Source organism: Chenopodium quinoa, unplaced genomic scaffold (assembly GCF_001683475.1).
Source record: "Chenopodium quinoa cultivar QQ74 unplaced genomic scaffold, ASM168347v1, whole genome shotgun sequence".
Lineage (NCBI taxonomy): Eukaryota > Viridiplantae > Streptophyta > Magnoliopsida > Caryophyllales > Amaranthaceae > Chenopodium > Chenopodium quinoa.
The window spans coordinates 10,582,162-10,598,152 of NW_018745024.1; the positions used below are offsets into that span (position 1 = coordinate 10,582,162).

Consider the following 15,991-nt stretch of genomic DNA (forward strand, 5'->3'; position numbering starts at 1 on the left):
AATTTTACTTATAAAATATTAAAATTATTGATGGTAAAACTTGTGCATTGGCAAACGTGATAAAAGAAACAGGCCAACTAAAAAAGAACAAAGGAAGTATGACAAAGACACAAGAGGTTGTTATATACACTTAGGTATACCGTATTCTCAATTAGACAATTATTCATGAGTATTTTATTTTCATTTTGATGATTGTTTTTTTTATTCAATCATCAAAAACTAACTTCAGATAAGCTGAGTGTACAATAAATTCGGGTTAATATAACAAATTTTACAAAAACAGACATTAATATGAGCATTTCTTACTAAGTTTAATTTTTAACTCTTATATGTAACCCCTAGCCTGTAACATTATCCTTTAAAAATTACACACATGAGATGATGAGAATTGAGATAAGCCTAACAAAATTTAACTGAAACCAACATTTTATCTATTTATGAATACAAAAATTACGGTAAAGCAGTAGAAAGTCAAATTTGGTACGTCGTAGAGAGTATCGTATCACAGTGATGTACCAAACGAGCACAAGACAAGACAACAGGTAGCGCAGCAGATGGCTTAACGTGGTACAATGGTAGGTGATGCTGCCACATACTTGTTTTTGCATGCTCTTTCCTAATACTATTCAGCCACGCATTTCTGTCACCATACCTTCCTCCTTCCCTCTTTCTCTTCCCCCATTTTTTAAATTTAATTTAATTAAATAAATATACTCATTCACTCACTCACCATTATCTCTTTATAAAACCACCTTTCTTCCTTTCATCCCTCTTCAATTCATTCACCACTACAAGTACATACCCTCTTCTTAACCCCTTTTTTTTTGTTGTGATAATAATTGTTGTTTGTAAAAATATTTCTTATAATTTTGTGATGGGGAGTGTTTGTGCTGAGCACCACCACCATTACAAGTTCCACTCTTTGATTTCGCCTAAGAAAGCCCTTCAAGACCTTAATATTCCTCCCAGGAAGCTCCTTTCTCGCCGAAGCGACGCTTCGTCTGCGTCGTCTTCGGATTATTTCTCGCCTTCGTCTGAAGCGGCTACTGCTATGCTGCACAAGTTTCTTCCTTATAATAGTAATAATGGTGGTTCGTCTTCGTCTAATGGAGATGGTGGTTCCGATGGTGGAGGAGGAGGTGGTGGGTTTGACCCGGATGATGACCCGTACTCGTCTGACGAGTTTCGGATGTACGAGTTTAAGGTGAGGAAGTGTACTCGTAGTCGGTCCCATGATTGGACCGACTGTCCGTTCTCCCACCCTGGGGAGAAGGCTCGTCGTCGTGACCCGAGACGGTTTCATTACTCGGGGACTGTTTGCCCCGAGTATCGCCGCTCGGGGAGTTGCTCACAAGGCGATGAGTGTGATTTTGCTCATGGTGTATTTGAGTGTTGGTTGCACCCCGCGAGGTACCGCACCGAGGCGTGTAAGGACGGGAAGAGTTGTAAGCGTAAGGTGTGTTTCTTTGCTCACTCGCCTCGTGAGCTTCGGGTCCTTCCCGCCGAAGAGGATGGGGACGAGAAGGATGGTTGCACTCAGCGAGGAAAGCAAGATCAACAACATCATCATCATCATCAACAACATTGTTGTAGGTATTGTTGTGCACTTTCTCCTACTTCTACTTTGTTAGGATTATCCAACTTCTCCCCACCAATGTCACCCATGAAAGCGGTTGGGGCACGACCGCTTTCTCGGTACTCGGACCGAGTGTCTGCATGTGGTAGTAAGGGTCTTAGTTATGAGGATATGGTGATTGCTGAGCTTTTGGGTTCATTGGAAGGTATAAGCCTCAATGAGGCCATGAGCCCCAACAAGGCTAGTCATGTTCAAGGACATGGTCATGGTCGTGGTCTATGGGTTGATGTGGGTGGTTACGAGTCAGGGTCCGGTATTGTCCCTGGGGACGAATACCAACAACAACAAGAATACCACCAACAACAACAACAACAACAAATGCAATTCTCTCTTTCGCCTTCAACACCAATAAGGAACCGTTTTTTCAATGCCAACAACGAATCCGTTGTTGGCGGTCTCATTGATGAAAGTCCGGACATCGGGTGGGTAAATGATCTTCTAATGTAGATGTTGTTTTCTCTATATATAAATATGGATCAAAGATGAATGAAGATAATATCAAGTGATAATAATAATAAAAATAAGTCTATGTAAATAACTTAGACGGATTATGGATGTTCTTTTGGTATTATGATGATGATGTGCCTTCTAGTAGGAAAGTTGTGTATTGAAGATAGACTAGAAGGGAATTTTCTATGTAATATTTTTTTGTGCTTGATCTTTATTTAGATTTTAATTAATCCTTCGGATTTGTATTTTGATTTTTCCCACGAATTTCTATATTATTATTATTATTATTAGGACTACTTTTCCAATGTGTATGTAACAATAATGGGTGGATTTGTAACTTCAAAATTTCAATGCTGCTTTATTTTGTTGGCAGGTGTAATGTTTCTGGTGCATTTTGCATGGTGATGTCTACAAAGTAGTATGGTTCATATTTTGTAATTCATGGCTGTTATAATAATTTACTGAAATTTATTTTGTGATTTCTGGTAACTTTTGTTTTGTTTTTTTTTTTTTTTTTTGAATAGTTCTAGTAACTGATTTATGCAAGGTAAAAATGATCTATTTTACTTGTATATATCAATGGGTTTATTCATAGCAATAATTTTAGTTTTATCACGTGAATAGTAAATGGGACAACATAAACAAAAAGAATAGTATACGAGTTTTATCGCATTAAGTAGTAAATGGGACAAACAAGAATGAACATACATAGTACAATTTGGTTGGTAGATTTGTGCAAATGATCCAATTTGATAATTAATTACAGTGTTGTTTATTTATAAATTTGATGATAAAGTTTATGATTTTGGAGAACATTTATGAAAAATGTCCAAATGATTCAACAGTTTGCATGCTTATATATCTACAATAAAACAATCGTCATGACAACATAGAATTTTGCTCATTTGTGTAAATGACATATCGAAGAATAATCTGAAAGTATGTGCTTCAATTGAGTTTGCATCATATATATGTGCTTCAATTGTGATTTTGCATCATTGCAAGAAATTGGAAAACCGAGGTCGAATGCACCGGAAAACAACCCTACCACCCACACACCGTCCGGCGGTTTCACACAATTTCTGGTGTAGCTGGTGCATAACAGATGACTTGCTGCTGTCAATATCGCCAATGATGGATTCTATTTTATTCCTTATTGTACATTGTTGATGATAATGAAGGCTACCTGCTCTGCAAAGCTACCAAGGAGAAGTACTTTCTTTGACATGCTTATCTAGAATTCTAGATATGAGCATTTTTTTTTTTGTTTGTTATACTTAGAATTCTAGCTTATACTTATTCTAGATATGAGCTATTTTTCAATTTACTTCATTGGCTTAGATGAAAAGGGTATTTAGTGTATTTTTTTTTTACAAACCTCAAGGGCATATAGTGTATTTCAAGGTTTTCAGGGATATGCATTTTTCAAAAAGGGTACACGGAATTATTTCCATAACTAGACATGTTCAAAAGGATGGATTAGGGTCGGACCTTAATTAAATGGGCCAAGTTGGACTAGGGTCAAGGTTAATCTAAAATGGGTCGGGCCAAGGCTAGGGGTAAACCTATACAAATGGACGTGTCCCCACTAGAACCCCTGATCCAGTCTTAAATTAAACAAGGTCGGGCCGGAACACTATATAAAAGAGGCAAGCTTTTAAATTAAAAAGGTTATAAAAAGGCTTGAAAAAGGGTTATGCTTTGTAAAAAAATTTAAATGGACCTGGTTTTCACTACTTTATTGTGAATATTAGACAATATGATTGTTTTATTAATTAAAAAAAAAGTCACTATATCCCTACCTTATAAAAAGTAGAAAGTTGTTCTTATGAATAGTGCACAGACTTTTATACCCTTCAAAATGTTATTTTACCTTTGTACCCCTATTTACCCTTCAAAATGTATTTTACCTTTGTACCCTTATTTGTAATTTTGTACTCCAATAGTCCAACTTCAAATTGTTCTTACCCGTCTACATTTCCTTACACATTTGAGCTTTCTCTCCTCCTCTCCATGGCTCCATCTCTTTAAAACTTTTAAATTTCTCTCTCCACACTATCATAGCCATTTCCAAGTACTAAATTCCACATCTTTGTTCATCACCTTCCCAAAATTCCCAAATCAAATTGTGGCAAAAAAAAAATGACAATACCAATATATAGCAGTTGTTTAATATTGTTAGCCTCTGTGGTGGATTAGGAATTGGTCGTGTTGGTTTCATCATTGATGATTCTTTCTCTATTTCGTATTGTACCACCACAATTAAGTAATGCTAATATCAACACTGCGAAAATAAACAAACAACAATTCTAACATTTGTTCCTTTTCTGCATTATCATTGAAAAACCTAAGAATTATATTCTACAGTGACTCTACATAGTATTTCAATTAACAGAATCACCATATACAAATAGGAAAATAAAGATTTTTTCAATATAAGAGATATTTCACACATAACATTCAACTCAGCACGACTACAAACAAATAATGCCTAAGCAATAGAAATACTACCTCCGGTTCAATGTACTCGCAACAAAGGGGTATTATTTGCGAGACATAAAATATTCTTTTGTTGCGAGTAAATTGAACCAGAGGTAGTATATTCCTTTGCCGGTCTTTTATTCCTCCATGTGAAGTGCAAACACAAGACAAGTAAAATTAAGTTGCAAAGGCTAGCCATTCCGCGCGCAACGCGTGCGTTGGCTGCCCTAGTTAAAATAAAGGTTTTCATAGTATGACATTATAAAAGCTATAAGAGGTTAATTTTTTAATAAAATTTGTAATATAATGATCAATATGGATAATAAAGATCACTATGTTAAAATTAGGTCATTATTCAACATAATGTCGTTCTTTAAGTTCATAATAACATTAAAGGTCACACAAGTTTTTTAAAAATGTTACTATGTTAAAAATAAGGTTACTATATTAAATTAGGGGTCACTATGTTGAATATAATGCCAGTTACGTGTGTAATTTTGTATAAACCTTAGGTCTACGTACAATAATATTATTGTGACCAAGTCTACGCAAGATATTTTGTACACTTTGAGGGCTTTTTATCCTCTATTCTAACTTTCTCTCCTTGGAAAATTAACCAGTATGCAATGTAAACATCTATCTATATATCTACCTATACGTATTTAAAAACACAAATCATCATCCCTATCATGTCACATGTAAAATATTTTTTTTACCAACGCCAAATGTCACCTCCTTTCATTAATTAATCCCATTTCTTATATTTTAATAAAAAAAAGAACTAGCTAGCCTTAGTTCAATATATGTATGAATGTTATTTAATTCATTTTTCCCTCTTAATATCTTCTACAATTACATTTAATTTTGACCCCGTCTTCTCCTTTATTTTTTTTGGTGTTCCACCTGGTTCACCCTTTGGGCTAATTCGGATTCGGAGATCAGTTCTGGGTGGTTAAGTTCCAGTCCCCTCCCGATTGTTGTTGCGGGGGGTCGAACACGAGTCCTCCCTATCAAGTGTAGTCTCAATCACCACTACACCAACAACCAATTGGTCCCGTCTTCTCCTTTATAAACTATTCATATTCTAATTTAAACATATTATAAAATTACTAGGGCGGCCTAAGCGCGCGATGCGCACCAAGGAGTTAGCTCTTGTAGAGAAGTTGTATTGATGTGTATTTACACCTTTGGTTTTAGTGGTAGACCTGCTAGTTTTAATACGTACTATTTGGTGTATGTGCTTATGTGGTGACTTTGTAGAAGTATAAAAAAGCCACCAAAATCTTTTATGACAATTATTTTTTGAAATCCTTAAAAGTTTGACACTGTTATTTCAAAATAATTATTAAATAATATTTATTTGATTTTGATCCCTTCATATCTTAAACTATTGTTAATTTAGAACTCTTAATTAATTTGCATGATTCAATAATACCTAGCGTATTTTTTTTAAAAATTTTTTTGAGCCTTTGGTCATATAGAGTAATAATATGTGAAATATTTGTTTTATGTCATAACTTAATAATCTAAGTTTTTTATTGTTCTACGACAATCTAATATCTATATCTATGTCTAATACTAAATCAATAACCACTTAGTTAGTTATATATATTTTTTTTCCTCGTGAATTCTCTCCATAATTAATCCTCCGTACCATTCTATTTTCCCCCTTGATTTTAGGATTTTCAAGTTCTTTACACCTTTTAATAACATCTGCTTAAATATTACTATTTAATATGAATCTCATTCAAATTCCATAATGTTATTTACGTGCCATCAAACAATGTACAATTCAAAAGCTAATAAACCTTAACAATAATATTGCAATTAAAGGACGACAAGATTGTAAATAAGAAGAGCAACCACGAGGAGTAAATATATACAGTCTCTTGGTAATAAACATTCTCTTCGTAAATTCAATATTTTTTTTTTTGTCATTTTATATAACAAGAATAACATATGAAGGTAATTTTTATATTAAAAAAAGGCATTACAAGTTTTTGTTGAAAAAAAAATTGAATTAATTGATGATATGTTTAATAAAAAAAATTATTAGATATATTAATGAGAGCAAACATATATATTAATGATGGTAAAAAAGTAAATACACATTTTTGTAGAGGGTATAGTTGGTAGCACACTATTCTTAAGAGTTATCTTCTACTTTTTATAAGATAGGGATAAGGATATAGCCCGTGCATTGTTTGGGCCTGAAGGTTGGTTGGTCGCAAATAATAAGCTGCACCATGGTGCACTTAGAAATAGGTGCACCACGCCTATACTTTTGAACATTTAGTAAAAAAAATCTGAACAATTGTAAATTTTGAACATGTAGTAAAAATATCTGAACATCGCAAATTTTGAACATTTAGTTAAAAAAATCTGAACAATCGCAATGCATCACACCTATACTTTTGAACATTTTAGTAAAAAAATCTGAACAATCGCGAATTTTGAACATTTAGTAAAAAAAATCTGAACATCGCAAATTTTGAACATTTAGTAAAAAAAAAAATATGAACAAATGCAATGCACCACACATATACTTTTGAACATTTAGTAAAAAAATATGAACAATAACAAATTTTGAACATTTAGTAAAAAAAAATATGAACAATCACAAATTTTGAATTATTGCAAGACAAACAAATTTTGAAAAAAGTTTGTCTAACTCGTAATATTCAATAGTTTTGTAATATAAACTGAACATTTACAAAATGAACATTTCTTTATAAAATATGAACATAAAAATTGCATTTTTATGTTCATTTTTTGTGACGTGTTCATATTTTTGTAAAATGTTCAAAAAAAATTCACTAAATGTTCAAAAGTATAGGAGTGGTGCACCTATTTCTAGGTGCACCATGGTGCTCATAATACTAATTGGTTAATTGGTCCCAACGTAGATGCTGATTTTCTTACTCGGAGTACTGTGTTAAGAGAAGACTTACCTAATCTTTATATCTTTCTTTCAAATAAAATTAAAATAAAATTCTCTCATGTATTCACCGTCGAAGCAGCTACTGAGGTAAGTTGTTTCTTTTTGTAATCAATCATATCAATTTAAATGTATTTGTTAGTGCAGTAAGTTTAGGGTTCGACAGTTTGATAATCTTATCAGTTTAGGGTTCTTTTTTACTAAGATTATGAAAGATCATAACCCAGCAAATTATGTTGGTAGACAAGAAATTAAAAATAAGTTCCCTTAAAATTATTTATGTATTTTTCAAGCCTTAATTGATAATTGAATCAAATTTGGTTGCTAATGTATTGCAAGACCCTTTAATTTTAGGATTAAACTATGAAATTATACCTCATATTTTTTGTTGTTTTCTCTCAACAGAATGTCAACTTTAACCCCAGCGTTTGCTGAGCTGCATATTGGATCACCTCCTCGGCCTCAGGATGAAGAACTAAGTGACATTAACTTGTAAAGTTTTATTTTTTTGTCAGGAATTAACTTTCCGTATTCCCATTAGAGTATAGCAAGCGTATATATATACAAACTAACAAAGTAACTAGGGCACATGAGATAGGCCCGATAACTATACATGTACACAATAATAGGCCCTAACACCCCCCCTCAAGTTGGAGCATGCAAGTCACAAATGCCCAACTTGCCAAGTAAATACAAAAACTTATTTTTGCTCAATGCCTTAGTAAAAACATCCGCTAATTGATCCGTTGTCTTCACATACGACGGACTAATGATGCCTTCCTGAATTGCGTCCCGAACATAATGACAATCAATTTCAATATGTTTCGTACGCTCATGAAAAACAGGATTTTGGGCAATGCATAACGCAGACTAACTATCACAAAAGAGACTCATTGCCTGTGGATGTGAAACCCCTAAACTCTCGAGCATGGCTTTCAACCATTTCAACTCATCAGTTGCTTTAGACATCGACCGATATTTTGACTCTGCAGAAGATTTAGCAACCGTATCTTGTTTCTTAGTCTTCCAAGAAACAGGAGAATTACCGAGAAACACCAACCAACCAGTAATGGAACGTCTTGTCAAAGGACAACTAGCCCAATCCGCGTCACACCAACCTGTAATGTGTAAATCACAATCTGAGCTCAAAAGGATTCCCTAGCCCGGACATCCTTTCAAGTATCTCACCGTACGGAAGGCAGCCTCCCAATGATCCTGTCGCGGTTGTTGCATAAATTGAGACAAGATATGCACCGCGTAAGCCAAATCCGGCCTAGTAAAAGACAAATAAATCAAACGACCGACAAGACGTTGATACTGCTCAGGATCAGAAATAAGAGGGGATTTGGATTTTTCCAGAGCATGATTTTGCTCAATAGGAGTACCTGCCGGACGAGACACTAGAAAACCCGACCCTGCAATAATATCAAGTGTATACTTCCGTTGACATAAAAATATGCCTTCCGGACTACGGGCAACCTCAATACCAAGAAAATATTTCAACACACCCAAATCTTTCATTTGAAAACAGGCACTCAAGTACGATTTGAATGTGGAAATAGCAGAAGAGTCATTACCAGAGATGATTAAATCATCAACATACACCAGAACACTGAGTTGAATTGAACCAGATTGCAGAGTAAATAGTGAGTAGTCAGAGTACGATTGCGGAAACCCGTACCTTTTTAGAGAACCGGCCAATTTGGAAAACCAGCAACGTGGGGCTTGTTGAAGACCATATAAAGACTTCCGAAGGCGACAAACCTTACCGGGTTGAGAACCATGAAAACCAGGGGGAGGCTTCATATAGACCTCCTCATCAAGATCTCCGTGAAGAAAAGCATTGTGAACATCCATTTGGTGCAATTCCCAATTCTTCGCAGAGGCAACAGCTAGAAACGCACGAACGGTGACCATCTTTGCAACTGGAGCAAATGTCTCGTTATAGTCGATGCCTTCGACTTGATTGTTCCCAAATATAACAAGACGTGCCTTCAACCTTTCAACGGTGCCATCGGAGTTAAGTTTAATTTTGTAGACCCATTTGCACCCTAGAGCTGTCTTCCCGGGAGGTAAATATTCCATCACCCAAGTTTCATTATCCTCCAAGGCTGTAATTTCTTTCTGCATTGCGTCACGCCATCCTTCGCTTTTCATAGCTTCTTTAAAATTACGGGGCTCAACTTCCGTATCAATAGCTGCAATAAATACACGGTGTGCTATAGAAAATTTATCACAATTCACAAAGTGTGCTAAAGGATAAGGAGTACCTGAGGAGCAAGGAGAGGATGAACTAGGAGATGGACTCGGAATAGATACAGTATGTGCGACGTAGTCACGATGCCAAGCCGGAGGACGACGTTCACGATCACCACGACTAAGATGAAGAGAGGAACTAGCACCCGTAGAGGTGGCAGCAGCTGCCACGGGTTGTCCATGGGTGTCGGCAGCAGCCACAGGGTGGCCAGGGGCAGAGGCAGACCCCGTGGCAGAGCTGCTGGAAGCAGCTGACTCCGCGGCAGAGCTGCTGACAGACGAGGCAGTGGCTGCCGCAGGGAAGGCGCGGCCTGGACTGTGCACCGCGGAAGGACTACGGTCAGTGCTGTCCGGGCTTGGAGGATCAAGAGCATCCTCCCCGACCTGTAAAATGGCCTCTAAGTCATCCAAAAAATCCACATCCACCTAGTGACCTCTTCATTAGACACATGATGATCAATAGCAAAGGGAAACTCATTCTCAAAGAACTTAACGTCGCGAGACACAAAAATATCACCCGACTCTAGATCATATAGTTTCCAACCTTTCTTACCATGTGGATATCCCAAAAACACACATTTTCGACTCCTTGGGGAAAATTTATCACCTTTTGCCCGTTGATTATGAGCGAAACATAGACAACCGAACACACGCAATTCATCAAAATTAGGTTCACAACCAAACAAAAGCTCATATGGTGTCTTATTACCCAACAAACGAGTAGGAGTACGATTAATCAAGTAAACCGCACCAAGCACACATTCCCCCCAAAAGCCAATAGGAAGATTCCCTTGGAACATCAAAGCACGACTCACATTCAAAATATGTTGATGCTTGCGCTCAATACGCCCATTTTGTTGGGGAGTGCCAACACAAGAAGTTTGGAATAGAATGCCACGTTCATTAAAATACGGAATCATACATTTGAACTCCGTACCATTATCACTACGAACACATTTTACAGTATGAGTAGCTCGACTGTCACTATCAGGAAAACTATCACGAGTTTGTTTGGCTTGTGGACAAATATCACAAGCTTTATTCAAAGTTTTTCTATCAGAACTAGAACTAATAGCAGGAACTAACTTGACTACTCTGTCCGATGGGTGCCCCAGACGACGATGCCATAACTCAAAAGCAGAAAGACCCGGAACTGTCACCGCACATACTGTAGGTAGCCGCCGGAAGTAGTAGAGTCCATCTATTCGTTCACCGCCTCCAATCAGGCTCCCCGAGAGTTGGTCCTGTATAGCACAAAGAGAGTCAGTGAACCGCATAAAACATTGTGAGTCATCAATCAATTTTGAAACAGATATCAAATTGCAATTTAATTGCGGAACAAATAGAACGTGTTCAAGAATAATCCCATCCGCTAAAAATACACGACCCTCCTTAGTAGCAAGTGCATGAGCACCATCCGGAAGACCCACAGGACATAACGGAATAGAATTAACATCCATGAGAGAAGATTCGTCTCCGGTCACATGATGAGACGCGCCCGTGTCAATTATCCAAGAGCTAGAAAAATACTCACCCAACATTTTATCCTGTTGGCGGTTGGTGGCCATATTCAACAGAATTTTTGATATGCTCAGGTTGTAAATCAGAGAGGGCAGAAAGAGTATCTGGTGAGGGCGAAGAAGATACACCCCCAACAGCAATGGCACGCACCACTGCCTTGCCATGGTCAGTAGCAGCGTGGCGCGGAGCAGCAGCCGTCGAAGCAGAAGCAGACGCGGCAGACAGAGTAGCAGCAGGGGCAGAGCTAGAAGGTCTGGCAGCAGACGGCCCTCCCCCCTTTTTTCCATACTTCTCGAGCCACCAATCGGGATAACCGTGAAGCATAAAGCAACCCGAATTTTCATGTCCCGAGCGCTTGCAATGAGTGCAGTAAAGTTTAGATTTATCCACTCGATGAGACGATTGGACAGACTTTCGATCAAGGAGAAGAGCAAAAACATGAGCGTCCTCGGTTTGCGACTTCGATTGAGCAATGTTGCGGGATCGTTCTTCTTGAAGTAATGCTTGATATGCACGCTCAAGGCTGGTAGGAGGCTGTTGAGAAAGAAGATTGGTGCGCACCACAGAGTATTTGTCATCATCGATCCCAACCCAAAATTGATGCAACTTTTCTTCCTCCCTGTCCAATTCAATCTTGGCAGCCACATCACATTCACATTTACCACATTCACAGCCATGAGGGGGCTTTAATCGAAGAAGGTCACCATAATATCCCATGAGTGTGGTATAATACTCCTCAATCGACATTGCCTTCGTTTGCTTGCAATTTGTTATGGCCGCCCGCAATTGTTGAAGTCTTGGTCCACTTGATTCACAAAAGCGCTTTTCGAGATAATCCCAGAGTTTCTTGACTTCTTCAAAGTAGGGAATTGATGCAGCGATTTTGGGTTCGATAGCACGCAAAACCCATGACACCAACATTGAATTGACTGTTTCCCAGTCAAGAAGCTTCTTCTTCTCAGCAGGCTTGTTAATGGTGCCATCAACAAAGCCGAATTTCCTTCTAGATTTCAGAGATAGTGTGATTGCGCGAGACCACGCTAAATAATTATCACCCTTCAAGATGACATGAGAGATCAAATTGCCGGGTTGATCACCCGAACCAGGGTAAAAAGGAGAGGCAGAATCAATCTTGTCTTCCCCCATAATCGAGTAACAAATTGATTTAGAGATTTAGTGATTTAGAGATTGGCAGCGAAAGTAGAGATTTAGGGTTTAGAGGAATAGTGGCTCCGATACCATCTCAGGAATTAACTTTCCATATTCTCATTAGAGTATAGCAAGCGTATATATATACAACCTAACAAAGTAACTAGGGCACATGAGATAGGCCCGATAACTATACATGTACACAATAATAGGCCCTAACATTTTTCCCTTAAATGATTGTGTGATAATTAGTTTTAATTGCCTAAATGATATTCCGGAATAATCACTTTTGGTTAATGATTGACCTGAAAGATGAACCACCTGAAGGTTGTGATCTCGAATAATTTTGCTTGCGTTTCTTGGAAAAAGTCACCAGGTATTTTCTTGTTTATATTGATTGGATCATTTTGGACTACTTATGTTATGGATGAATGGATGATATTGCTTGGATCTTAGTAAAATATTTTCTTATATGAAAAAACAGAGCGATTCTTGCCCTGCCTCGAATTTCCCTTGTAATTGCACTCGAGCTAAGCTAATCAAGTGAATTTTCCAAACTAACACTTTTTTATGTTCATCTAAACAATGAACAAAGTTTTGAATGATCCTTGGTACTCGTATCGTATGCATGTGATGAAGCCAATCGCCAAACCTTGGTTTTATGCTCAATTTCTTTGGTGTTTCTTTTACTCCAGTGATCCTGCTACAGCTTACATAAGGGGCTCAATATCCAATGGTACCGTGCTCACAGCACTTCTTACTGATGATGAGTACGCAAAACTGAGTGATTAGTTTATGTCTTACTCTCTTTGTCGCTCTTGTGCATCTCTGATCTCTTCGAGTTTATTTATTTACTACCTCCGTTACTTATTATTTGCAACGATTTATGTCAAATCGTTGCAAATAATATATAATGGAGATAGTATTTATTTTGCATTTCATTCATGTTCATGTTTTTATGGTTTCAAGGAATGGATGAAGTAGCAGAAGCTGTACAATTTGTTAAGAAAGCTACTGAATTTTAGTGAAGAATGCTGGAGTCTTAGGGCTTATTCTCTTACGTTGAAATTCAGTTCAGTTCAGCTCAGTTCAGTTCGGTTCAGCTCAGTTCAGCTCAGTTCAGTTCAGCTCCTAATTTCCTTCTCGTATAAAATATTCATTTCAGTTCAGTTCAGCTCATTTCAGTTCAGTTCAGTTCAGCCGAGTTCAGTCAATGAGAACAGGCCCTTAGTAGCAATGTTATGTTGAAAGTCAGTTTGAACCCCTATTAATTTAAATGACTTTGTTTAGGAAATACCTAAGACTTAAAAAACAAACGGTCAGGACTGTTGTTGATGTGTACTTTTCCGTTGCCAAATATTGCTAGCAACAATAGCTGTGACGGAGGTTTTCTCTTGTTATATAACGGAATATTTTGTTGGCAAAAGCTAATGAAGTACGCCCCGGGGACGTTGGATAAGAAAGCTAAAAGTAGAAATTAGATTAAAATGAATATTAAACACCGATCGACACGTGAGGCATGCATTCCCAAATTAATACCACTTTCGAAAATATTTGGGGCGTTCGTTAGCAAGATTATCCTTTTTTTTTTTTTTTTTTTCTAGTTCAATCAACAGGAAGTATAATCGTTAGCAGTAGATTGTATTTTGCTAAATTTAACTTTTTTTATATTGTTTTTTTGGAAGATTAATTAAGGTAGGAATGAACTAATTCTTATTTTAATCTAATACATCAAACATGTGTGCCAAATTGGCAAAGATTTTTTAATTAAAGAGTACTTGACTGTGAAAATATTAAGTGAATTTTAATTTATATATTGCATACCTTAGTAACCTTACATTGTTAAGTTAGGTATTTAGTTGATGGGAAGAAGTTACAAGTAGTTTTTTATAGGTATGGAGTGAATTTTGGGTGATTGTTAGGAGATAGTGGGGAATTTTAAGGCACTTTTGGACAAGTAAAAGATGATATTGATTTTAGGGTGTGTTTTATTCACCTGATTTTCATTTATACAATTATTTTTTTTGACAAAAGATTTTCATTTATCTTAACTTAACTAAACTTATTATCAGAAATTATTTGAACTTATTAGACATTATTAAATCTTAATTTAGTACTACGTAGTAATTTAGTCTTGGGTAATCCTTATCTTAATTTATTTTTCTTGAACTCATCAACTTATCTAAACTTAATTGAATTTATTTAAACTTATTAAATTAAACCTGAAATAAGTGAAATAAGATGAACTGAACAAACCCTTAAGTTGTTATTTTATACGGATTATTAAATTAATAAAATACAATCATGTTCAAGTGGTTAAGATCGAGGATCTTGTTTGATCGATCACATAAATGAATCTTTATTTTCCATTTGTAATATTGTTGTTGCTCATTCAAAAAAAAAAAATGTCATCCACATATATGGTTATAAAGTCAACTTCAAAAGGTTGACAATTTGACATGTTAATATATCCATTGTACTTTTTTTTTTGAACAAAATATATCCATTGTACTTCGCATGTATTTAATGGAAGAGTTTGTCATGCATGTAAGCTAGGCTCTGTAATACTTATCTTATTTACACTTATTTTAGAAATTGAATAAGACAATTGCTAATGAATGCTTAATTCCGAGCCTTCATGTCCCAGTTGCAAAGAAAATATCAAAATGTTTTTTTTTTTCTTTGACAATATGAAAAAATGAGTATAATTTAATCAAGAGAATATTGAGAAATGAAGTTAACATATATTGCATTTATGATTTATCAACAAAAAAAATAAAAAATAAAAAAAATTGCATTTAGCCATTTAGGGCATTATTACCTTGGTTCAAAACTATGGAGTAGTTTAGTAAGTTTACCAATAAAAATAAGGTATTTATATTCAAACAAAGGTAGTATATTTACTTTGATCAAATGCCATTTAATTATTTACACAAAAACATGGAATAATTACAAAACAAAAAAAAAAAAAAAAAAAAAAAAAAAAAAAAAACACTCTAAAAAAATTCAAATAATAATACGGAGTGAGAAGATTATTAAATTGAGTGTGAACAATTAATAATTATCATTCATTTTCGACAAACAAATTAATTATTAAAATTTCCGAACAAATAAAATTTCAAAAATTAAGGTTAATAATTATCATGAATATATATGAAGAAAGTTTCAAAACAAAGTTTAATTAATAATTAGATATTATTTCACAAATGAAGTTTTGGTCTAGTGGTTAAGGTTACATTTTTTTTTTAAGTGTTTAGAGAGTAGTCACAAGGGCAGGGGTGAGAATCGATCCCAAATCTCTTCGAATCGGGAGGAAAACTCTAAGCACTTGAGCTATCCCTCACTCTCAATTAGGGAGAAGAAGAAAGAAAAATAGAAAAAAAAAATTATATTTTGTATTTCCTTAGCATTATGAACTTACAGCCTTCAAGTTCTCATATAAATAGGATATTTATTACAAACAAAATACTTTATCAAAATTCTAATTGATTCCCTGAAGAACGATTTCCCTATAAATTGTTTAAATTAAAATTAATTCTCACTTTGGGTCGTTTTAAAAA

General features: G+C 35.7%; 2 protein-coding genes across 2 annotated transcripts; one reads left to right on the plus strand and one right to left on the minus strand.

The window, feature by feature from the left end:
• Positions 1-699: 699 nt before the first annotated feature.
• LOC110708629 (zinc finger CCCH domain-containing protein 2-like) lies at positions 700-2,759 on the plus strand. Its single transcript, XM_021886806.1, has one exon. It carries the CDS (start codon positions 875-877, stop codon positions 2,081-2,083), a length of 1,209 nt encoding a protein of 402 aa, XP_021742498.1. The 5' UTR covers positions 700-874; the 3' UTR covers positions 2,084-2,759.
• Positions 2,760-10,162: 7,403 nt separating this feature from the next.
• Positions 10,163-12,611, minus strand: LOC110708630. The gene is made up of 2 exons (XM_021886807.1): positions 11,296-12,611; positions 10,163-11,005 (listed from the first exon to the last, which is right to left on the minus strand). The coding sequence occupies exon 1, from the start codon at positions 12,426-12,428 to the stop codon at positions 11,304-11,306; it is 1,125 nt and encodes a 374-aa protein (XP_021742499.1). The 5' UTR covers positions 12,429-12,611; the 3' UTR covers positions 10,163-11,005; positions 11,296-11,303.
• Positions 12,612-15,991: the final 3,380 nt, after the last annotated feature.

Excerpts from the sequence above, each read along its gene's own strand:
- LOC110708629 (XM_021886806.1), top strand. The coding sequence starts at position 875 with ATGGGGAGTGTTTGTGCTGAGCACCACCACCATTACAAGTTCCACTCT.
- LOC110708630 (XM_021886807.1), bottom strand. The coding sequence starts at position 12,428 with ATGGGGGAAGACAAGATTGATTCTGCCTCTCCTTTTTACCCTGGTTCG.